At 42.0% G+C, this 22,668-nt stretch overlaps 4 protein-coding genes across 4 annotated transcripts; all 4 read left to right on the top strand.

Annotated features, from left to right (window-relative positions):
- The first annotated feature begins 1,984 nt into the window (after positions 1-1,984).
- Positions 1,985-3,966, top strand: LOC143319396 (E3 ubiquitin-protein ligase TRIM21-like). The gene is made up of 2 exons (XM_076728351.1): positions 1,985-2,124; positions 2,311-3,966. Exon 2 carries the CDS (start codon positions 2,320-2,322, stop codon positions 3,964-3,966), a length of 1,647 nt encoding a protein of 548 aa, XP_076584466.1. The 5' UTR covers positions 1,985-2,124; positions 2,311-2,319.
- Positions 3,967-5,885: 1,919 nt separating this feature from the next.
- LOC143319442 (E3 ubiquitin-protein ligase TRIM21-like) lies at positions 5,886-7,526 on the top strand. Its single transcript, XM_076728436.1, has one exon. It carries the CDS (start codon positions 5,886-5,888, stop codon positions 7,524-7,526), a length of 1,641 nt encoding a protein of 546 aa, XP_076584551.1.
- A 1,676-nt stretch (positions 7,527-9,202) lies between these two features.
- LOC143319018 (E3 ubiquitin-protein ligase TRIM21-like) lies at positions 9,203-11,103 on the top strand. Its single transcript, XM_076727575.1, has 2 exons — positions 9,203-9,249; positions 9,436-11,103. The coding sequence occupies exon 2, from the start codon at positions 9,445-9,447 to the stop codon at positions 11,101-11,103; it is 1,659 nt and encodes a 552-aa protein (XP_076583690.1). The 5' UTR covers positions 9,203-9,249; positions 9,436-9,444.
- Positions 11,104-11,532: 429 nt separating this feature from the next.
- On the top strand, positions 11,533-22,595 carry gtpbp2b (GTP binding protein 2b). Its single transcript, XM_076728596.1, has 12 exons — positions 11,533-11,991; positions 13,407-13,433; positions 13,890-14,074; positions 15,145-15,256; positions 16,249-16,446; positions 16,727-16,901; positions 17,531-17,750; positions 17,999-18,134; positions 18,856-18,914; positions 19,633-19,804; positions 19,937-20,101; positions 20,184-22,595. Exons 1-12 carry the CDS (start codon positions 11,800-11,802, stop codon positions 20,382-20,384), a joined length of 1,842 nt encoding a protein of 613 aa, XP_076584711.1. The 5' UTR covers positions 11,533-11,799; the 3' UTR covers positions 20,385-22,595.
- The last annotated feature ends 73 nt before the right edge of the window (positions 22,596-22,668 follow it).

The following is a 22,668-nucleotide window of genomic DNA, read 5'->3' as shown; positions in this document are numbered from 1 at the left end:
ATAGAATATGATGCATTGCTGTGGATTAAACCAGCCAACAGTATATAAAGTAGTTCAAATGAGCTCAATCTTAAACATCTACAGCAGTAAAATGCAACATACACATTAATGCAGCAATTCAATTCAGTTTTATTTGTACAGTGGCAAATCACAACAGAGGTTGTCTCAGGACACTTTCCATATAGAGCTGGTACAGACCAAACTCTTAATATACAGAGACCCAACAGTTCCCTCATGAGCAAGCACTTGGCGACAGTGGCGAGGAAAAACTTCCTTTTAACAAGCAGAATCCTCAGACAGAACCAGGCTCTGGGTGGGCTGCCATCTGCTTCGACCTGTTGGGTGAGAGAGAGAGAGAGAGACAGACGGAGAGAGACAGACGGAGAGAGACAGACAGAAATGCATTCACAGTAACAGTGACAGTGGATGTAATAAGAGTAGTAGCAGTTGCAGTGGATGTCAGGCAGGGCCATGGCAGGAGACGTAGCTGTAATCCACAATCCAGATTCAGCCACTATCCATGGGAACCTGTGAGATGACAAAGCACAGAGACTCCGGGGAAGAAGCTAAGTTAGTGACACGCTGTGGTAGGACATGAAAGCGTGCAGATGAAGAGGGAGAGAAGAATAGAGGAGCTCGGTGCATCTTTGGAGGTCCCCCGACAGTCTAATCCTATAGCAGCATAACTAGGGGCTGGTCCAGGGCAAGCCTGAGCCAGTCCTAACTATAAGATTTATCAAAAAGGAAAGTTGCAGCAGTAATATTGATCCACAAACATCAGATATGATAGAAAAACACTGACAGGGAACATTTTACATCTTACTTTCTTCCAGGCTGTAAGTCATATAAATGTAGTCAATCTGACAAATCAGTATCACGTCACAGCTTCCAGACAGACCAGTAAATGAAACTGCCATCATAGTGAGAGTCTGGAGAGACATCGGGCCATATTTCAAGGTAAAATAACATGATGATTATAATGATTATGATTTGTCAGATTGCTTACGTTTATGCCATTTACAAGCTGGAACACAGCAGTGGGACATTATCATTTTGAGAAGAGCATTTCACTGTCCCTCCCTGAGTGTGACGTCAGGGGAAAATGGCGACCATGTCAGTATGGTTTTGGGGTCATATTCAAGATCATTCACACAGGTTTAAAATGATTTAAGTTTCTCTTTGAGTCTACTTCAAGGCTAAATTCAAGGGGACAAAAGGGATTTATAATATGAAGTAGTTCCATTGAATGTGATGTAATTACCTAAACACCCCTCTGACTGTAGGCACACAAATTCTTTTTGCACATTTCCCTCTAAAGAAATTGATAAAATGGAAAGAGGCTTGGATTGGTGATGCTTCAGTTGTCCTCTGATGTTTTTAATCTGATGTATCCCTCAAAGATGAGACCCATAACAAGAAATCATCATGGTTGTAGCACAGTTACAGAAATAAGGTCTAAGTTTGTGTAAGATGTCGTTACAGAAAGTTTACTGCTAATCCTAAATCAGTACTTTTGATATCACTTCAAACAGCCGGGTTAGAAATTGTTTTTACCACAGCAAAAGAAAAACAAAAACAAAAAACAAACAAACAACAGACTGTTGTACTTTTACTTTGAAATTTGAAATCTTTTCCTGTTCAGAAGAATGGCTAGTGAAATTATTTTGAACGTTGTATCGGGAAGCTGTACTAACGGGCAAGAAATGAACCAGCAACATCTTTAATGATTCAGCAGCAACTATAGGAAAGAAGCAAATGAAAGAATTACATGAAAATGTTCAATATTTTCAGCAGGTAACTTCAAGCTGCAGAAAAAACTCACAGCAGAACAAAAAAAAAAAAACATGAAAACTGTAACAACTCTCCCTGAAGATGAAACTTATCTTGTGCCAAATGTATGAATCTATGATTACATCTTAATCTGAAGTAGGAAACACATCCTCCCCAAACAGAGCTGCAGTAAGAGGCGGAGCGATACTATGAAGAGCAGAGCTTCACTTTCCTGAAATGAAAGTAAAGCTTTGACAGAGTGACGGTGAAGCTGAAACAAGTCTCTGTGTTTGTGTCCAAGGAAACATTAAACTGAGTGCATCAGGTCTTTCTCAACAACGGACTCAAATACTGGTGAGTGGAAATAATAATATTAACTGTGACTCAACAACCAGCACGGGCACAAAACCTGCAGCTCTAATAAAAGAGGAAGTTACGCTCCTTTCATGTCATAATGCTACTTGTCAAACGGACATCTTTTTATTTCAAATGATAAATATGTAACAAAACATTTTCTAATACTTTGACTTTTGTCGTCAGTGTGTAGACATGTCTGCTGCCAACAATCAGATGTCTGAAAATCAGTTTCTGTGCTCCATCTGTCTGGATGTGTTCACTGACCCAGTCACCACACCTTGTGGACACAACTTCTGCAAAAATTGCATCACTGAACACTGGAAAATTAATGAGAGCTGCCAGTGTCCCATGTGTAAGGAGGCTTTTACCACAAGGCCTGATTTGAGGGTCAATACTTTCATCTCTGAGATGGTTGCTCAGTTCAGACAGTCGGCTCAGCAGGAAGTCAGCAGCAGCAGCAGTTCAGAGCAACAAGTGTCCAAACCAGGAGAAGTTCTCTGTGACGTCTGCACTGGAACCAAACTGAAGGCCCTGAAGTCCTGCCTGGTCTGCCTGGTCTCCTACTGTGAGACTCACCTGGAGCCTCATCTGACAGCTTCACGTCTGAAGAGACATCAGCTGATCGACCCTGTGGAGAACCTGGAAGGCAGGATGTGCATGAAGCACGATAAACCTCTGGAGCTGTTCTGTAAGACCGACCACACATGTGTCTGCATGCTCTGCACTGTTTTAGACCACAAGACACATGATGTTGTTCCTCTGAGAGAAGAATATGATGGAAAGAAGGCCGAGCTGAGGAAGACAGAGGACGTAATTCAGCAGGTGATCCAGAAGAGACGACTGAAGATTGAGGAGATCAAACAGTCAGTGAGGCTCAGCAAGGAAAATGCAAACAGAGAGATAGCAGAAGGTGTTCAGGTCTTCACTTCTCTGATGAAGTCTGTTGAGAGAGGCCTGGATGAGCTCATCAAAACCATTGAAGAGAAGCAGAAAACAACAGAACAACAGACTGAAGTTTTCATCAAAGAGCTGGAACAAGAAATCTCTGAGCTGATGAAGAGAAGCACTGAGGTGGAGCAGCTCTCACGCTCTGAAGACCACCTCCACTTTCTCCAAAGCTTCTCGTCTCTGAAGGACGTCCCAACCACCAAAGACTGGACAGAGCTCAGTGTCCCTCCAGCATCATATGAGGGGACTGTGGTGAGAGCTGTGGCTCAGCTGGAGGAGACACTCAGTAAAGAGATGAAGAAGCTGATTGAAGCAGAGCTGAAGAGGGTCCAGCAGTATGCAGTGGATGTGACTCTTGATCCTGATACAGCACATCCCAAACTCATCCTGTCTGATGATGGGAAACAAGTGAATCATGGTGATGTTAGGAAGGCTCTTCCAGACAATCCAGAGAGATTTTGTCTCAATCCTTGTGTTTTAGGAAAGCAGAGTTTCTCTTCAGGCAGATTTTACTTTGAGGTTCAGGTTAAAGGAAAGACTGAATGGGACTTTGGAGTCGCCAGAGAGTCGGTCAGCAGGAAGGGAAAAATTGCACTGGGTCCTAAGAATGGTTACTGGACAACATGGTTGAGAAATGGAAATGAGTACAGAGCTCTTGATAACCCATCAGTCAGTCTCTCTCTGAGGTCTCAGCCTCAGAAGGTGGGGGTGTTTGTGGATTATGAGGAGGGTCTGGTCTCCTTTTATGACGTAGATGCTGCAGCTCTTATCTACTCCTTTACTGGCTGCTCCTTCACAGAGAAACTCTTCCCATACTTCAGTCCCTGTTCTAATGATGGTGGTAAAAACTCTGCACCTCTGATCATCTCTGTTGTCAATCAAACTGCGTAGATGGATGATGTGTAAATGAAGAGATTCACTGTGATATGAAGAAACAAATATGCATATTCAATGAAATGTACAGTTTAAATGTTTCATCTTCAAATTGTGATTATTTTATTCTTTTATTAAGTGAGGTGCTTCAGTGAGGCTCGAGGTACCAAGAAATACTGATGGAACAGCCAGTGGTGGAATTTACTGTACTTATGTACAAAGTTGAGATACTTGTACTTTACTTGGGCATTTCCATTTTATACAATGTACGTGTTGATAAAATTCTCTTCCTCCTTCAGCTAAATAAACCATTTAAAAAGCCTCTTGGATTAACTGGAAAATGCATCATCACAAAGCTGAAAACAGGCTGTTTTTCTGAGCTCATGAAACCTTTTAGTGATACTTGGTTCTCACAGGACAGCTGCACTACAAACATATGATGATCTTATAGAATATGATGCATTGCTGTGGATTAAACCAGCGAACAGTATATAAAGTAGTTCAATTGAGCTCAGCCTTAAACATGTACAGCAGTATAATGCAACATACACATTAATCATTTCTCACAGAAATAAGGTCTAAGTTTTTGAAAGATGTCATTAGAGAATGTTTACTGCTAATCCTAAATCTGTACTTATGATATCACTTTAAACAGCTGGGTTAGAAATTGTTTTTACCACAGCAAACAAAGCGACTGTTATACTTTTACTTTGAAAAATAAAATCGTTTCCTGTCTGGAGGAGTGCCTGGCAAAATTATTTTGAACGTTGTATCCAGATGCTGTATTGATGGACAAGGAATTTATCAGGAACATTTTTAGTGATCAATTCATTTCTTAAGTAATTTTCTAAACAAAAGGACCAAAATGTTCTACGTCTGTGGTTAATTTTCTTAGAAAAGGGTTTTATTTTGAAATAATCTTCTTTAACTTGAAATAATGAAAGTTTCTCAAAATAATGACAACATTTCTCAAACATCATGAACTGTCTGTAAATAATGACTTTCTAAATAAGCAGACACTTTCTCAGTCATTCATTTTGAGATAAGTAATCATTGTTCTGGTCAAGTTTCTCATTACTTTGAGTACAATCGCATTTTGAGATCCTAAGTCGTTTGGAAAACATACCTCGTTTTTTGAGATATCTGTGAAGTCATCAGTCATCCAGGCTCTGGTTATCCAAGGAGGTTTGAATCAAGGGCAACCAGACTTGGTTTTAGGCCCTTGAAAATGTTGCACCTCTCATCCAAGAGGCTTCTTCAGGTCTTGAACTGACTGATGGGGAGTCGCAGGTGCTTTCTGCTTCCTCGTCTGATTCAGCAGCAACTATAGGAAAGAAGCAAATGAGCGAATTACATGAAAATATTCAATATTTTCAGCAGGTAACTTCAAGCTGCAGAAAAAACTCACAGCAGAACAAAAAAAAAAACAAAAAAACAAAACAAAACATAAAAACTGTAAAAAGTCCCTGAAGATGAAACTTATCTTGTGCCAAATGTATGAATCTATGATTACATCTTAATCTGAATTAGGAAACACATTCCTCAAACAGAGCGGCAGTAAGAGGCGGAGCGATACTATAAAGAGCAGAGTTTCACTTTCCTGAAATGAAAGTGAAGCTTTGACAGAGTGACGGTGAAGCTGAAACAAGTCTCTGTGTTCCTGTCCAAGGAAACATTAAACTGAGTACATCAGGTCTTTCTCAACAACGGACTCAAATACTGGTGAGTGGAAATAATAATATTAACTGTGACTCAACAACCAGCATGGGCACAAAACTTGCAGCTCTAATCAAACAGGAAGTTACGCTCCTTTCATGTCATAATGCTACTTGTCAAACAGACATCTTAGTTAAGTCAAACACACCTTTTTATTTCAAATGATAAATATGTAACAAAACATTTTCTAATACTTTGACTTTTGTTGTCAGTGTGTAGACATGTCTGCTGCCAACAGTCTGATGTCTGAAGATCAGTTTCTGTGCTCCATCTGTCTGGATGTGTTCACTGACCCAGTCACCACACCTTGTGGACACAACTTCTGTAAAAACTGCATCACTGAACACTGGAAAATTAATGAGAGCTGCCAGTGTCCCACGTGTAAGGAGGCTTTTACCACAAGGCCTGATTTGAGGGTCAATACTTTGTTCTCTGAGATGGTTGCTCAGTTCAGACAGTCGACTCAGCAGGAAGTCAGCAGCAGCAGTTCAGAACAACAAGTGTCCAAACCAGGAGAAGTTCCCTGTGACGTCTGCACTGGAACCAAACTGAAGGCACTGAAGTCCTGCCTGGTCTGCCTGGTCTCCTACTGTGAGACTCACCTGGAGCCTCATCTGACAGCTTCACGCCTGAAGAGACATCAGCTGATCGACCCTGTGGAGAACCTGGAAGGCAGGATGTGCATGAAGCACGATAAACCTCTGGAGCTGTTCTGTAAGACCGACCACACATGTGTCTGCATGCTCTGCACTGTTTTAGACCACAAGACACATGATGTTGTTCCTCTGAGAGAAGAATATGATGGAAAGAAGGCCGAGCTGAGGAAGACAGAGGCTGAAATTCAGCAGGTGATCCAGAAGAGACGACTGAAGATTGAGGAGCTCAAACAGTCAGTGAGGCTCAGCAAGGAAGATGCAGACAGAGAGATAGCAGAAGGTGTTCAGGTCTTCACTTCTCTGATGAAGTCTGTTGAGAGAGGCCTGGATGAGCTCATCAAAACCATTGAAGAGAAGCAGAAAACAACAGAAAAAGAGACTGAAGTTTTCATCAAAGAGCTGGAACAAGAAATCTCTGAGCTGATGAAGAGAAGCACTGAGGTGGAGCAGCTCTCACGCTCTGAAGACCACCTCCACTTTCTCCAAAGCTTCTCGTCTCTGGACGTCCCAACCACCAAAGACTGGACAGAGCTCAGCGTCCCTCCAGCATCATATGAGGGGACTGTGGTGAGAGCTGTGGCTCAGCTGGAGAAGACACTCAGTAAAGAGATGAAGAAGCTGATTGAAGCAGAGCTGAAGAGGGTCCAGCAGTATGCAGTGGATGTGACTCTTGATCCTGATACAGCACATCCTGAACTCATCCTGTCTGATGATGGGAAACAAGTGAATCATGGTGATGTTAGGAAGACTCTTCCACACAACCCAGAGAGATTTTCTTTGTGTGTTTGTGTTTTAGGAAAGCAGAGTTTCTCTTCAGGCAGATTTTACTTTGAGGTTCAGGTTAAAGGAAAGACTGAATGGGACTTTGGAGTCGCCAGAGAGTCGGTCAGCAGGAAGGGAAAAATTGCACTGGGTCCTGAGAACGGTTACTGGACTACATGGTTGAGAAATGGAAATGAGTACAGAGCTCTTGATGACCCATCAGTCAGTCTCTCTCTGAGGTCTCAGCCTCAGAAGGTGGGGGTGTTTGTGGATTATGAGGAGGGTCTGGTCTCCTTTTATGACGTAGATGCTGCAGCTCTTATCTACTCCTTTACTGGCTGCTCCTTCACAGAGAAACTCTTCCCATACTTCAGTCCCTGTTCTAATGATGGTGGTAAAAACTCTGCACCTCTGATCATCTCTGTTGTCAATCAAACTGCGTAGATGGATGATGTGTAAATGAAGAGATTCACTGTGATATGAAGAAACAAATATGCATATTAAATGAAATGTACAGTTTAAATGTTTCATCTTCAAATTGTGATTATTTTATTCTTTTATTAAGTGAGGTGCTTCAGTGAGGCTCGAGGTACCAAGAAATACTGATGGAACAGCCAGTGGTGGAATTTACTGTACTTATGTACAAAGTTGAGATACTTGTACTTTACTTGGGCATTTCCATTTTATACAATGTATGTGTTGAGAAAATTCTCTTCCTCCTTCAGCTAAATAAACCATTTAAAAAGCCTTTTGGATTAACTGGAAAATGCATCATCACAAAGCTGAAAACAGGCTGTTTTTCTGAGCTCATGAAACCTTTTAGTGATACTTGGTTCTCACAGGACAGCTGCACTACAAACATATGATGATCTTATAGAATATGATGCATTGCTGTGGATTAAACCAGCCAACAGTATATAAAGCAGTTCATATGAGGCCAATCTTAAACATCTACAGCAATAAAATGCAACATGCACATTAATCATTTCTGTAACTGTGCTACAACCATGATGTTGTAGCACAGTTACAGAAATAAGGTCTAAGTTTGTGAAAGATGTCATTAGAGAATGTTTACTGCTAATCCTAAATCTGTACTTTTGATATCACTTTAAACAGCCTGGTTAGAAATTGTTTTTACCACAGCAAACAAAGCGACTGTTATACTTTTACTTTGAAAAATAAAATCGTTTCCTGTCTGGAGGAGTGCCTGGCAAAATTATTTTGAACGTTGTATCCAGATGCTGTATTGATGGACAAGGAATTTATCAGGAACATTTTTAGTGATCAATTCATTTCTTAAGTAATTTTCTAAACAAAAGGACCAAAACATTCTACGTCTGTGGTTAATTTTCTTAGAAAAGGGTTTTATTTTGAAATAATCTTCTCTAACTTGAAATAATGAAAGTTTCTCAAAATAATGACAACATTTCTCAAACATCATGAACTGTCTGTAAATAATGACTTTCTAAATAAGTAGACACTTTCTCAGTCATTAATTTTGAGATAAGTAATCATTGTTCTGGTCAAGTTTCTCATTACTTTGAGTACAATCTCATTTTGAGATCCTAAGTCGTTTGGAAAACATACCTCATTTTTTGAGATATCTGTGAAGTCATCAGTCATTCAGGCTCTGGTTATCCAAGGAGGTTTGAATCAAGGGCAACCAGACTTGGTTTTAGGCCCTTGAAAATGTTGCACCTCTCATCCAAGAGGCTTCTTCAGGTCTTGAACTGACTGATGGGGAGTCGCAGGTGCTTTCTGCTTCCTCGTCTGATTCAGCAGCAACTATAGGAAAGAAGCAAATGAACAAATTACATGAAAATGTTCAATATTTTCAGCAGGTAACTTCAAGCTGCAGAAAAAACTCACAGCAGAACAAAAAAAAACATGAAAACTGTAACAACTCTCCCTGAAGATGAAACTTATCTTGTGCCAAATGTATGAATTCATAATTACATCTTAATCTGAAGTAGTAAACACATCCTCCCCAAACAGAGCTGCAGTAAGAGGCGGAGTGAAACTATAAAGAGCAGAGTTTCACTTTCCTGAAATGAAAAGGAAGCTTTGACAGAGTGACGGTGAAGCTGAAACAAGTCTCTGTGTTCCTGTCCAAGGAAACATTAAACTGAGTACATCAGGTCTTTCTCAACAACGGACTCAAATACTGGTGAGTGGAAATAATAAAATTAACTGTGACTCAACAACCAGCACGGGCACAAAACCTGCAGCTCTAATCAAACAGGAAGTTACGCTCCTTTCATGTCATAATGCTACTTGTCAAACGGACATCTTTTTATTTCAAATGATAAATATGTAACAAAACATTTTCTAATACTTTGACTTTTGTTGTCAGTGTGTAGACATGTCTGCTGCCAACAGTCTGAAGTCTGAAGATCAGTTTCTGTGCTCCATCTGTCTGGATGTGTTCACTGACCCAGTCACCACACCATGTGGACACAACTTCTGCAAAAATTGCATCACTGAACACTGGAAAATTAATGAGAGCTGCCAGTGTCCCACGTGTAAGGAGGCTTTTACCACAAGGCCTGATTTGAGGGTCAACACTTTCATCTCTGAGATGGTTGCTCAGTTCAGAGACGAAGCTCAGCAGGAAGTCAGCAGCAGCAGTTCAGAGCAACAAGTGTTCAAACCAGGAGAAGTTCCCTGTGACGTCTGCACTGGAACCAAACTGAAGGCCCTGAAGTCCTGCCTGGTCTGCCTGGTCTCCTACTGCGAGACCCACCTGGAGCCTCATCTGACAGTGTTAGGCCTGAAGAGACATCAGCTGATCGACCCTGTGGAGAACCTGGAAGGCAGGATGTGCATGAAGCACGATAAACCTCTGGAGCTGTTCTGTAAGACCGACCACACATGTGTCTGCATGCTCTGCACTGTTTTAGACCACAAGACACATGATGTTGTTCCTCTGAGAGAAGAATATGATGGAAAGAAGGCCGAGCTGAGGAAGACAGAGGACGTAATTCAGCAGGTGATCCAGAAGAGACGACTGAAGATTGAGGAGCTCAAACAGTCAGTGAGGCTCAGTAAGGAAAATGCAGACAGAGAGATAGCAGAAGGTGTTCAGGTCTTCACCTCTCTGATGAAGTCTGTGGAGAGAGGCCTGGATGAGCTCATCAAAACCATTGAAGAGAAGCAGAAAACAACAGAAAAACAGACTGAAGATTTCATCAAAGAGCTGGAACAAGAAATCTCTGAGCTGCTGAAGAGAAGCACTGAGGTGGAGCAGCTCTCACGCTCTGAAGACCACCTCCACTTTCTCCAAAGCTTCTCACCTCTGAAGGATGTCCCAACCACCAAAGACTGGACAGAGGTCAGCGTCCCTCCAGCATCATATGAGGGGACTGTGGTGAGAGCTGTGGCTCAGCTGGAGGAGACACTCAGTAAAGAGATGAAGAAGCTGATTGAAGCAGAGCTGAAGAGGGTCCAGCAGTATGCAGTGGATGTGACTCTTGATCCTGATACAGCACATCCCAATCTCATCCTGTCTGATGATGGGAAACAAGTGAACGATTCTGATGTTGAGAAAAAATTTCCAGACAATCCAGAGAGATTTTCTCTCAATCCTTGTGTTTTAGGAAAGCAGAGTTTCTCCTCAGGCAGATTTTACTTTGAGGTTCAGGTTAAAGGAAAGACTGAATGGGACTTTGGAGTCGCCAGAGAGTCGATCAACAGGAAGGAAGACAACCCATTGAGTCCTGAGAACGGTTACTGGACTATATGGTTGAGAAATGGAAATGAGTACAGAGCTCTTGAAAACCCATCAGTCAGTCTCTCTCTGAGGTCTCAGCCTCAGAAGGTGGGGGTGTTTGTGGATTATGAGGAGGGTCTGGTCTCCTTTTATGACGTAGATGCTGCAGCTCTTATCTACTCCTTTATTGGCTGCTCCTTCACAGAGAAACTCTTCCCATACTTCTGTCCCGGGTTTAATGATGGTGGTAAAAACTCTGCACCTCTGATCATCTCTGTTGTCAATCAAACTGAGTTGATGGATGATGAGTAAATGAAGAGATTCACTGTGATATGAAGAAACAAATATGCATATTCAATGAAATGTACAGTTTAAATGCTGTTAAATGTTGTTAAAAATTCTCCTGCTTCTTCAGCTAAATAAATCATTTAAAAAGCCTCTTGGATTAACTGGAAAATGCATCATCACAAAGCTGAAAACAGGCCCTCTAAAGAAATGGATAAAATGGAAAGAGGCTTGGATTGGTGATACCTCAGTTGTTGCCTGATGTTTTTAATCTGATGTATCCCTCAAAGATGAGACCTGTAACAAAAAGTCATCATGGTTGTAGCACAGTTACAGAAATAAGGTCTAAGTTTGTGTAAGATGTCGTTACAGAAAGTTTACTGCTAATCCTAAAACCCACTGTTGTACTTTTACTTTGAAATTTAAAATCGTTTCCTGTTCGGAAGAGCGACTGGCGAAATCATGTCGAACGTTGTATCGGGAAGCTGTATTGTACGTAATAAAGCAGACTTGACGGACTCTATGATGCTGAGGAGAGAGCATCCTTGGCTGCAGGTCTTAAGTCAGACAGGCCGTATAGTTTGGTGGATGTGATGTTAGAAAGGGGACTAGCAGTATTATCAATATTATTATGTGCAATTGAATGTGAATTCATTACTTTGAGTTCAGACTGCTCCCGGTGATCTCAGGTTTCAGGCTGTCGCGGTTACATTGAGCTCAGTGATGGTGGATTTGTCCCAGAGTGGTGCAGTGTCGCCCGGACACGGCAGGCACGGACAGAGCTCCGGCTCCGGTAACAACGGGAAGAAAACGACGAAAAAGTCGCGAACGAGAAGAGGCAAACGAGGCAGGAGAAGAAGGAATAAAAAGAACAACAGGAACAACAAAACACCTCCACCGTATTTTCCACCGGAGGTAGCTTCCTTTTCTTTAGCCCGGGGATTAAGGGACATCAGCCCGCTAAACTAGCCAGCTAACGTTAGCTAGTGGTGCTGCAGCAAACCCTAGCTAGTTTCAGGCTAATCACTGATTCATTTTGTTTACACCACACCAATAAAACATCTATAACATGCTGTAAAATATTGTTATTGTGAGCTAGACCTGATGTACGAGCCCCTCCCGCCACTGTGTGCTGCTCCTTCGAGTGTCGAAAACGTCACAAGAAACTGCCCTTACATATTTGACAATTAAATATATATTTGTCCAAATAGTTGACGCACAAAGGCCATAGAAGTTCACCCAATATATATTCTGAAAGAATAATAACCGATTAATAATTCGGCGTATGCCTCAACATCAAGAAGCAGTGTTTGCTTTACTATTTTTGCTTCCGACTATCGGAATAGTTTAACATTTTTAACTCAACGTAACTACCACTGATTTAGCGCTAATTTAACGTTATATTCGGTGGAAGAAATCTGGAATTACTGGGGGGAAAGTTGTTTAAAAAGATACCCACATAATTTAACTTCATACCGAATATACAAGTTCATCTTGTAGGAAATGGTCCGAGTCAAATATTATATTGTAGTTTTTTTTTATTTGTTTGTTCTAAAGAAACTTTAAATTGCCAGAATAGTACATTCAGTTTGGCTGACATTCTCTCCTTGTCGGCGCGCTGGTTTTATGTGCGTACCGCTGCTCACACACGGGGCTGATGTTACAACAGTTACTTGAAAACACATTTCTCACTTAATTGTATCCAGTGATGATTAACATCACGTCTCGGCTTTCTGAAACATAAAACTACTACAGCCGAATGTATCACCAACTGTAGGCCTTGTTACTATTAGAGGCTGGTTAGCCAGAAAGCACTTGCATGTAGTAACTGTCCTCAAAATTAATAATCGAAAATGGTCAGAAAATTTTAATTAAATACACACACAGTAAATTGGAGTGATGTGATACAATAAATATGGCAGTTTTTTTTTTTTTTTTTTTTCTGGAAATAAGATTAATAAAGAGCAATGGCACAGATGTCATGTCCTGCATCCATAGCATGCCTCATTTTCATTCTCTGCAAAGAAGAGGTGCAAATGGATTCATCTGATCTCAGCTCACTGTGTGCTGTGAGCGAGAGCCACTTAGAGAAGTGTTGAAAGCACAGAACAGAAGGAGAATGACACTGTACTCCATCATGCCCAGCATCAATTAAGATCAATATTCAGTTTCAACTCTGTTGGTGGACAAAAACAGTGTCAGACATAAAGTATGTAGACAGAGGTGTCCATATATGTCTGGACATACAGTGTAGACAATAGTTATTCCAGTCATTTTGACATTAATTTGACTTTAAGTGTCCTTGTCTGTCTTCTTCTCTCTTTTTCCAGGCTGAAGAAGGAAACATCGAGTACAAGGTAACAAGGTTTTTTCACACCACAATATTAGCTGCAGAATGTGTTTTATTACTTCTCAGATTTCTCTCAGAGTGTACAGATGAGTTGTAGCATTACAGTTTTATTGGACTGTTAAAGCAGAGGATAGATGCTTAAAAACCACGTTATACCTGATGATCAAACTGATAATATTCAGGTTTTGAACTGTTTGTTTATTGTTTTGGGCCATTTCATTGTTTTCTGATTCTTTAAAGACAAAGTAATCAATGAATGAAGAAAACAGTCGACAGAGTAATCTAATAAAAATAATCATTAGCTGCAGTCCTGTGTGTGAAATTAATCTGTTGTCTTACATTTTAAGTCTTCTGTCTTAACTATAACACATCATAATTCTATTTTGGGTTTGCTCTGTTTAAACTGTGCTCTGTTTATTTGCCTTTTGAACCAACATGTTTCTGTTTGTCTCTCTGCTTGTAGTTGAAGCTGGTCAATCCCACTCAGTATCGCTTCGAGCATCTGGCCACGCAGCTCAAGTGGCGTTTGCAGGAGGGCCGTGGCGAGGCCGTCTACCAGATTGGAGTGGAAGACAATGGCCTGCTGGTCGGCCTGACCGAGGCTGACATGAAGGCCTCGCTCAAGACCTTAAAGAGGATGGCAGAGAAGTAGGTTGTCTTTTTTGTGTGTAATGAAGCTGTAGAGAACCATTGAGGCTCATGCAAAAACATTTTCATTTTCTTGAAAGGTGTTTTCTGTGAGGCTCGTTCGTGTTTGTGCTCCCCTCACTGGACAAACTTGCCGTTAATTTCTCATTTCAGCCTGATGAATGTCACCTGTTCAGGAGATTTGATCATCACCACAATCGCCCCTAAAGGTGCCATATAAGGCTGCCTGCTGTGCTCTGTTTGTGGGCAGTTTCTTAAAAAAATGATACCAAAGAGTAAGTTAGATAATACATGAATACACCTTTTCTGACAGCCTGCAGCGGGTGATGTTACACAGACAGGTGTTATGACAGAGAATGATACTGAAGACGACTCATGTGACAGATCTGTTCGTACCTCAGAGACAATTCTAAATATGGAAAAATTGCCTCAGTCATTTGTTTGTGCCACTAAAGAACAAACCTGCTCACACTGTTGCTTCTTGCATGAGGACCAGTGATTCATTAAGTGGCTGCAGCTGTTTCTCTGCTTTCAGGGTCGCAGTCATTTCAGTACAGGATGAAAGTCAACGTGCTGGTTAATTCATCACAGTGAAGGCGTGTCTGACATCAACATGCCAGGGACTTTTTTTAAAAGCTGATGCATTCAGTAGTAATAACGATAATGTTCTTGTTTTTAATCATGCATGTGACCACCATAATCAAGGCTCTCCAACTTTCTGTATTTTAACAAAGCAACAAGCCTGGGAAGGAAATTATTTATTTCTCGGTGTAAAGATAACGTGAATTTTTTAATACGTAAAACAACAGGAAGGACCTTCAGAGCAGTCCTCCTCAGCTGCTGTATCACATGTCACTAAGATAACTGACAAAAAAGGTGGAGGATTTAGCTCTTTCAAGATTTGAGTCACTGCAAGTTGATTTTCATTTTGAGACCAAACTGAAACCACAGGGTGAAAAATGAATCTAGAAACTGATGGCAGATGGTCGACAGTGGTGTGAACTGAAAGCAGTATGTTGTGTTGTGAGTTGTAATCTGTCTGATCGGGTTTTCCTTCTCTGTCTCATCAGAGTCGGCGCTGACATCACTCTACTCCGTGAGAGGGAGGTGGACTACGACACCGACAGAAACACACGCAAAATTGCAGAAGTCCTGGTTCGTAAAGTTCCTGATGATCAGCAGGTGAGAGTCTGTCCTTCAGGTTCTGCTTTTCCTGTTTTGTATGTGTTTCAAAGTGTTTTCAAACCTCAAAGAGTTGAACTTGTTGCGTTTTCCTCTTGGTTTAGTTCCTGTTCACATAGAGAAAATGAAAACAAACCAAAATGCATCATTAAAGCCAATTGAGAAGGTTCTCTGTGCTCATTGGTTAGATGAGGGATTCTCAAACTGATTTAGCGCTAATTTAACTCAAAGGTCCAAATCTGAGGTCTGGATCAAAAATACTCAGTATGAGACTCAGTACAACAGTTGGCCAACAAAATAAACCCAAGTGATACCTCTTGTGTCTAATAGATGAGCTTAGTGACTCTCTGTGAGAGTATCCCTTCCTGTCTGTGGGTGAATTACAGAGTTTTTGATGTGAGTCAGGGGAAGGCAAGCGGATCCATGATCACGCTCAGGATGGACAGGACCGCTTCCTCTAAACGACTTGCTGTTCGGTCTGGATGTGGACTGAGGTCTGGACTTTCAGAAGCGCTGGGTTAGATGGTTCTGGGGTGAGACAGAGAGCGTATACATAGGAAGACACTAGTCCAGGTCAGACTGGATTCATTCTTCAGCTCAGCGCTAGAAACTACTACTTTCAGTCATCCTTGCATGCAAAGCGCCCCTGGTTCAGAGAACTGTTTAGCTCCAACGTGCAGAGTCTGCCTTGTAGTCGGGATTGAGGATCCCACTACAAATGAACCCCACTTCCTCTAAAAGAGTAATTTTAGTTTGTTTTGGTCTTCACCTGAGTTCAGATCTCCCCAAACAAATCGTATGAAGGAGGAGAAGATACCAGAGTCCAACTCAAAAGAACTGAACACCACAGATTTGAAAATGATCTAAGGCATTAAAAAGGACCACAACTTGAAATTTACCTCAACTGCAGGCAGCAGCAGACCTTTGTTGAACAGGCTTATATGAGAGACGATGATCCGTCTACTCTCTCATGTTGTTTTGGACTGGGACAGTTCTTGGACCTGCGGGTGGCAGTTCTGGGGAACGTGGACTCTGGAAAGTCAACCCTGCTGGGAGTTCTGACGCAGGGCGAGCTGGACAACGGCCGTGGCCGAGCACGGCTCAACCTCTTCAGACACCTGCACGAGATCCAGACCGGACGCACCTCCAGCATCAGCTTTGAGATCCTGGGCTTCAACAGCAAAGGAGAGGTGAGCTCACTGATGACAGAGGGAGAGCAGATATTAGCTTTAATTAAATTTTAATTAATGTTTTTCCTTCATTAACACCTGTACAGTTTAATATTTTCATACTTTTGGTACGATAGCACCTGCACCTTTGTGAGGCTGTAACAATTAAATTCCCTTTTAATCTCAGTCTGAGTCCTTTTATATTGAATATCTGCTGATATATCAGTCCATTCTGATCAATATATTTTTCTAATTCAGATGTTTGAGACTGGTACTGATGTTGTTTTTTGTCATGGCGCAGGTCGTGAACTACAGCGAGTCTCGGACAGCTGAGGAGATCTGCGAGAGCTCCTCCAAGATGATCACCTTCATTGATCTGGCAGGACACCACAAGTATCTGAAGACGACCATTTTCGGCCTCACCAGCTACTGCCCTGACTTCGCCATGCTGGTGGTGAGCGCCAACACCGGCATCGGTGAGCTGCAGCCGCATGTTACACACAGGAAACAACAGTGCATGTAGAGCTGTGACATGCTGGCTGCTGTTAATGATGTATGTAACTTCATGTCTGGATATCAGTCGACGCTGCGATCCTTCCAGTCACCACTAGAGGTCAGAAGTAATCCGTGTTGAGATGAGAGCAGACTTCAGAGTTGGTTTATTATATGAACTCAGGGGTTTGTTTCAGTAGCGACTTCTGGAGGTTTGAATTGACCTCACACACTGTATTTGATTACTGTGTAGGTTTTGAGGATTTAAGGTTTCAATAATTAGTAAGTTGTTCCCCATTCTCTGTCACACCTGCAATCCTGTTCATTCCTATCTTACGTACATACTTGCATACATGGAAATGATAATATTAACACTATGACAATCAGGGCTGAAACTCACAGTTAGTCTTAGTATACTTTAATCTGCCAATAGTGACAAATAGTGATAAAAAAAATCCCAAGATCATCTCAGTTGTCAAATTATGTGAAACCGACTCAACAAGGCAGTGAATAAATACACAATGCCTGCTGTTTTTTATGTGGGGATGTTTTTCCTTCGTCAGCCTTTTTTGATGTCAGCATGCTCACAGTGTTCCTGCTCTCCTCCATCCAGCCGGTACGACTCGAGAGCACCTGGGCCTGGCCATGGCGCTGAAAGTTCCCATCTTCATCGTGGTCAGTAAAGTGGACCTGTGCTCCCGCGGCACCGTGGAGCGAACCGTCCGGCAGCTGGAACGAGTCCTGAAGCAGCCGGGCTGCAACAAGGTGCCCATGGTGGTGTCCAGCCCCGACGACGCCGTGACGGCCGCACAGCAGTTCACTCAGTCTGCATGGTGTGTAGAAATTCTGCTCCTGATTGTTCTGACATACTTTAACTGAAGTAACATTTAAAGCAGATGAAAACTTTTTCCCACCTTGTTTTATGGACTCTTTGACTCGAGTCAAACTGTATCACCACCTCAAAGTTTTCACTCACATCATCATTGTACTGAAACAGGTCACATCTGACAAAATATTAGACACACCTATCAGTATGATTAAAGTTTTCATTGTGTGTGTGTGTGTGTGTGTGTGTGTGCAGCATCACGCCTATCTTCACCTTGTCCAGTGTGTCTGGAGAGAGTCTGGACCTCCTGAAGGTTTTCTTGAACATCCTCCCTCCACTGAGCAACAGCAAGGAGCAGGAAGAGCTGATGCAGCAGCTCACCGAGTTCCAGGTACACACACACACGCACACACACACACACACTCTGCATCTCGCTGCTTTAAGTTGACACTGGAAGCCTAAATGGACTTGTAATGTGATGCATGTCGTGATGTAACTCACATTCTGGTGGCCATGTTAGAGGTCTCCAGCCCAGTGAACGGATTTCTGATAGTCCTGATGCATCTTGGGAATCTTTTGAAAAGTCCTGGAATATAAAAATTTCCAGAAAAACAACGAGCTGCTCGGAGAAAGTTGCTACTGGTGTCACAAAACCCCATGATGTGTTTGTGTTATTCTAACTGTGTGTTAACCCTGACATGGTGACAGCTTTCACAATGTTTACAGTCGTCAGTGTCATTTTACATTCCACGTCACCATTTATGATGATTCATATGCAAATATGGCTGAATCACGAGTCTTTGAAAATGTCCTGGATGGAAAATTGATTTAATCTTTGATAATAATCTTCATTTCTAGAGCATCTTTTCATGTTGTTGTTAGGTGTTTTACATGAAGTGAAAATCCACCAATAATAACAGAAAGATTCTAAACTAATAATAGAATTCAGCCAAATTCTCTGCAATAAAAATTTTAAGTCACAAGAAGCTTAAAGAAAATGTATGAAGGAAAATGTTCAAACAGGCTTGTTAAGTGCAGCTTTGAGGAGACCCTGAAAGGAAGATATTGATGTGACTGATGTGGTGCATGTGTGTGTGTGCGTGTGTTTGCAGGTGGATGAGATCTACTCAGTTCCTGATGTTGGGACTGTGGTGGGAGGAACTCTGTACAGGTGAGAACAGATCATAGGTTTGGACCATTTCTGAGAAAACGTAGAAAAAGTGTTTAGTATTATCCAAAAACTTGATTTGATATAAATTATTCATTTGGTGTCTGAATTATGCTGTTTTTTTCTATGTTAAAATAACCATTATTGAAGTGTTATGTGCATGTGCAGGTAGCAGTCATATAATACCGAATATACCAACAGATAACATCCAGAATCTTCAAATGCAGTCTTGCACATACAGAATGTGTCCAGACCCAAACAAGTCCTTAGTCAGAATTAAATGACAGAAATGTCTTAAGGATGAAACAACATGAAATCATTGATAGTCAGATCAGAGTGTGTATGTGTCTTTTGGACTCATTAATAACAACAACTTGAAAATGATCGGTAACGTCTCAGTTTCTTTCTGCACATTGTCTTAAATCCCATCTTTCTTTCCTGCACAGTGGCTTTAATACTCCATCATACATGTCATATAAGAGTTGATACAGCATTTGATCGAAGACACTGTCAGTTTGTCTCCTATCTAAACTCATTTTGTGTCTCTTAAAGCTCACGGTTGAGTCTGGATTACTTTGTAAATCTGTAGCAGTCGTTCTTTTAGCTTCAGGACTTAAAACATCTGCTGTCCCTCGAGAACTGACAGCTGGTTTCTTATGAGTTCAGTAGGGTGACTGTGCTGAGTGTATTGCAGTAGTAACGCTGCCTGCGTGTGCTTCAGTGGAGTGTGTAGGGAGGGCGAGAGGCTGGTGGTCGGTCCGACTGATGAAGGCCGTTTCCTGCGTCTGAAGGTGGGCAGTATCCAGAGGAACCGCTCAGCGTGCAGGGTGCTGAGGGCCGGGCAGGCTGCCACGCTGGCGCTGGGAAACTTTGACCGCTCACTATTGCGTAAGGTCAGAGGTCACATAAACTGAGTGATGGCTGTGACATCAGCGTGATGTCAGCGTGTCATGACAGCGATGTCAGTGTGATTTCAGCTGTCTTGGCAGTGATGTCAGCGTGTGATGTCTCATTGGTTGTTGCAGGGTATGGTGATGGTCAGTCCCAAGATGAATCCGACCATCTGCTGTCAGTTTGAAGCCGCCATCGTCCTGCTCTTCCACGCCAAGACCTTCCGCCGGGGGTCACAGGTCACCGTGCACGTCGGCAACGTTAGGCAGACTGCAACTGTGGAGTGCCTTCATGGAAAGGTCGGTCTCTACGTCATATAAAGCTTGTGATCGGTTCACCATCTTGTGGCTGCTTGTATGTAACTACAACTCTGTGCTGCAGGACGAGCTGCGTACAGGCGAGAGAGCCGTGGTTCGCTTCCGCTTCATCAAACACCCCGAGTACCTGCGACTGGGCGCCAAGCTGCTTTTCAGGGAGGGCGTCACCAAAGGCATCGGCCACGTCACCCGCCTGCTGCCCCCCTCCCAGAACCATGACCAGAACCAGAACCAGAATCACAACCAGAACCTGCAGGAGCATTAAAGACCTCGACTCCTTCATCCTTCACTGCTGGATCGACAGATGTTGAGCTTCGTGAGAACTTTGACTGGTCAGATGTCATCAGTGCACCTCTGATCGGGTTTACTCTCCCGCCACATGTCGGCGTATTAATCCTCCTGTCCTGGATCTATAGTTCTGTCCTCATTCACCCCGCTGTGATGCCAGAGACTCCATCATCATCATCTTCCTCCCAGCAGACATTCGTGTCTTGAATGAATACTGGCTGACCTCAGTGGACTTAAGCCTGGACAGTTAATCTGATGTTGTGCCACAGTTTGATATAAGAGGCTCCTTTTTCTTAGTGCGGCTGTCATGAGAAGACAGCAGGATTATTTTGGGGGGGGGGGGGGTGTTAGGTTTTATGTGACGATGCTCACCTCATGAGTGCCACGTTCAGACGAGGAGGACGGATGGATTGACCTGTGTGTCCCGCCCAAACACAACATCAGACTAAATATGACGTTTGAAGAGCAGGGTTGGGGAAGGAGCTGTTGTCTCTTTCAACCATCCTGAGGTGGATCTCATCAAACGTGGTGGTTTTACGTGTTTCAGCCCATAAACTTCAAAGCATGAATGTTTTATATCAGTGCTGAGCTTTTTCCATGGAGTACAATGGCTGTCGAGGGTCATTTGCTTTGCAGTTTCTGTGGGTGAGGAAGAAGTGTGTGCTCTCCTGTTAGTCTTTTCTATACGGCGGTGAAGCTACGTTGAGTTTAACATTTATTTTCATTGTTGATTCATCTTTTAAATACTTTTTATCTTAATCAACTAATGAATCGATTAATTTCTGAAAATATTGAAAATATTCATCTCAGTTTCCTCAGATGACGCCTTCACATGTTTCACTCCGTGGAACCAACAAGTCTGAAAATGAAAGATGTTCAATTTACAATCGCATAAAACAGAGAAAAACTGCAAATGCTCTCAGAAACAAAGCAGGTTTGATTCAGGATTACACCATCAACGTTTTGGATTATTATGTCAGGAATAGTTTCAGCACTCCAGGCTGCCTTGTATTCAACATCTTGTGTTCACTGACAGCTTGGATTTTGGACAGATGTGGATGAATTTTGCCGTGAGGTCACATATTACTGACATGTTTGTGGGATTTTTTTAATTGAAGAGCATCAATTACTGATTTGTTTTTAAAAGATGATTCTCGACGTGTCTGCGGCTCCACACATACCACAACACTTTAATTCATAATTCTGAAACAACCGCCAGTTTTTTGTGTTACACTCTGTTCTTTTGCACTTCATTCACTTTTAGTCATGACAATGGAGATCTTCTGTCCAGTCAGCGAGGATCACCTACAGACCCCATAGACAAAGCAGGGGACAGTTTTTCCAGTTAATCCTGGTATTGATTGCAGTCAGATGTTTTGTTTGTGGCTGCTCACTCTGTCAACGGTGAATCAACACCTTTGATGGATAATAAACTACAGTTTTGTTGGCTGATAAATTTATCATTGCGTCGATGCTTTGGGGAATAAAATGTTTAATTCTGGTTTCATCTCCAAACAATGCTTATATTTTTTCCACTTTACAGCCTTACATTCAGTCTGCTGAGAGTCACGTTGTCTGCTCAGCTCTTTTACTCCAGTTCCTTTTGACCTGTTGATATCTGTATGTTAATGTCTGCATTTACAAATGACTGACACTGAAATATTTGCATCTTTGGTTCCAGTTTGTTCAATCTGTTCCTGTTTATTGATTATACAAAAGTCTGTAGGTTTGATGTATCAGGCAGCTTATTGCAGCTAAGCATAACCTGCATGTTCTTTGGCAGAAAAATCTGTAATCCTCTCATTTAAATATAGAATATGTACCCAGTGTTGAAACAGTTTTTACTTTGATTATTTGGAGGTTCTGTGCAATTGTAAACCTAAATATTGAATGTACTTTCCGTGGATCCTGTGTCGCATTTGAAACTGCTTACTGTTCAAATGGACTTATTGTTGACTTTGCACTTTGTATTCTGACTCTGCATGTGTGTTGATGCCAGTGAGGAGATCTGCAGAGTCGGAGCTCTTCGTCAGCTGATTCTGCAGAATGAAGATGATGCTGAGCTGAGACGACCGTCTGACACAAACGCTACTGCTGAACATTTAAACATTAAAGGGTGGATTTATCAGTTTGTTTTTTCTGACCGTCCTTCTCACTAATAAATAAACTGTTACAGTGACAAATCAAACAGCTTGACTGAAGCATATTCCATCTGTTTTTTTAATTATCACTAGTTTTTTCAGTGTGACTTTATTTTTTTG

Source organism: Chaetodon auriga, chromosome 4 (assembly GCF_051107435.1).
Source record: "Chaetodon auriga isolate fChaAug3 chromosome 4, fChaAug3.hap1, whole genome shotgun sequence".
Classification (NCBI taxonomy): domain Eukaryota; kingdom Metazoa; phylum Chordata; class Actinopteri; order Chaetodontiformes; family Chaetodontidae; genus Chaetodon; species Chaetodon auriga.
Note: the sequence above shows the minus strand (reverse complement) of the source record. Positions and strands in the feature narration are given on the sequence as shown.

What these genes read in the sequence shown, in the direction of transcription:
- LOC143319442 (XM_076728436.1), top strand. Translation starts at nt 5,886, where the DNA reads ATGTCTGCTGCCAACAGTCTGATGTCTGAAGATCAGTTTCTGTGCTCC.
- LOC143319396 (XM_076728351.1), top strand. Translation starts at nt 2,320, where the DNA reads ATGTCTGCTGCCAACAATCAGATGTCTGAAAATCAGTTTCTGTGCTCC.
- gtpbp2b (XM_076728596.1), top strand. Translation starts at nt 11,800, where the DNA reads ATGGTGGATTTGTCCCAGAGTGGTGCAGTGTCGCCCGGACACGGCAGG. An exon ending in ACCGCTCACTATTGCGTAAG is followed by an intron (nt 19,805 to 19,936) that starts GTCAGAGGTCAC and finishes TGGTTGTTGCAG; the next exon opens with GGTATGGTGATGGTCAGTCC. An exon ending in TGGAGTGCCTTCATGGAAAG is followed by an intron (nt 20,102 to 20,183) that starts GTCGGTCTCTAC and finishes TCTGTGCTGCAG; the next exon opens with GACGAGCTGCGTACAGGCGA.
- LOC143319018 (XM_076727575.1), top strand. Translation starts at nt 9,445, where the DNA reads ATGTCTGCTGCCAACAGTCTGAAGTCTGAAGATCAGTTTCTGTGCTCC.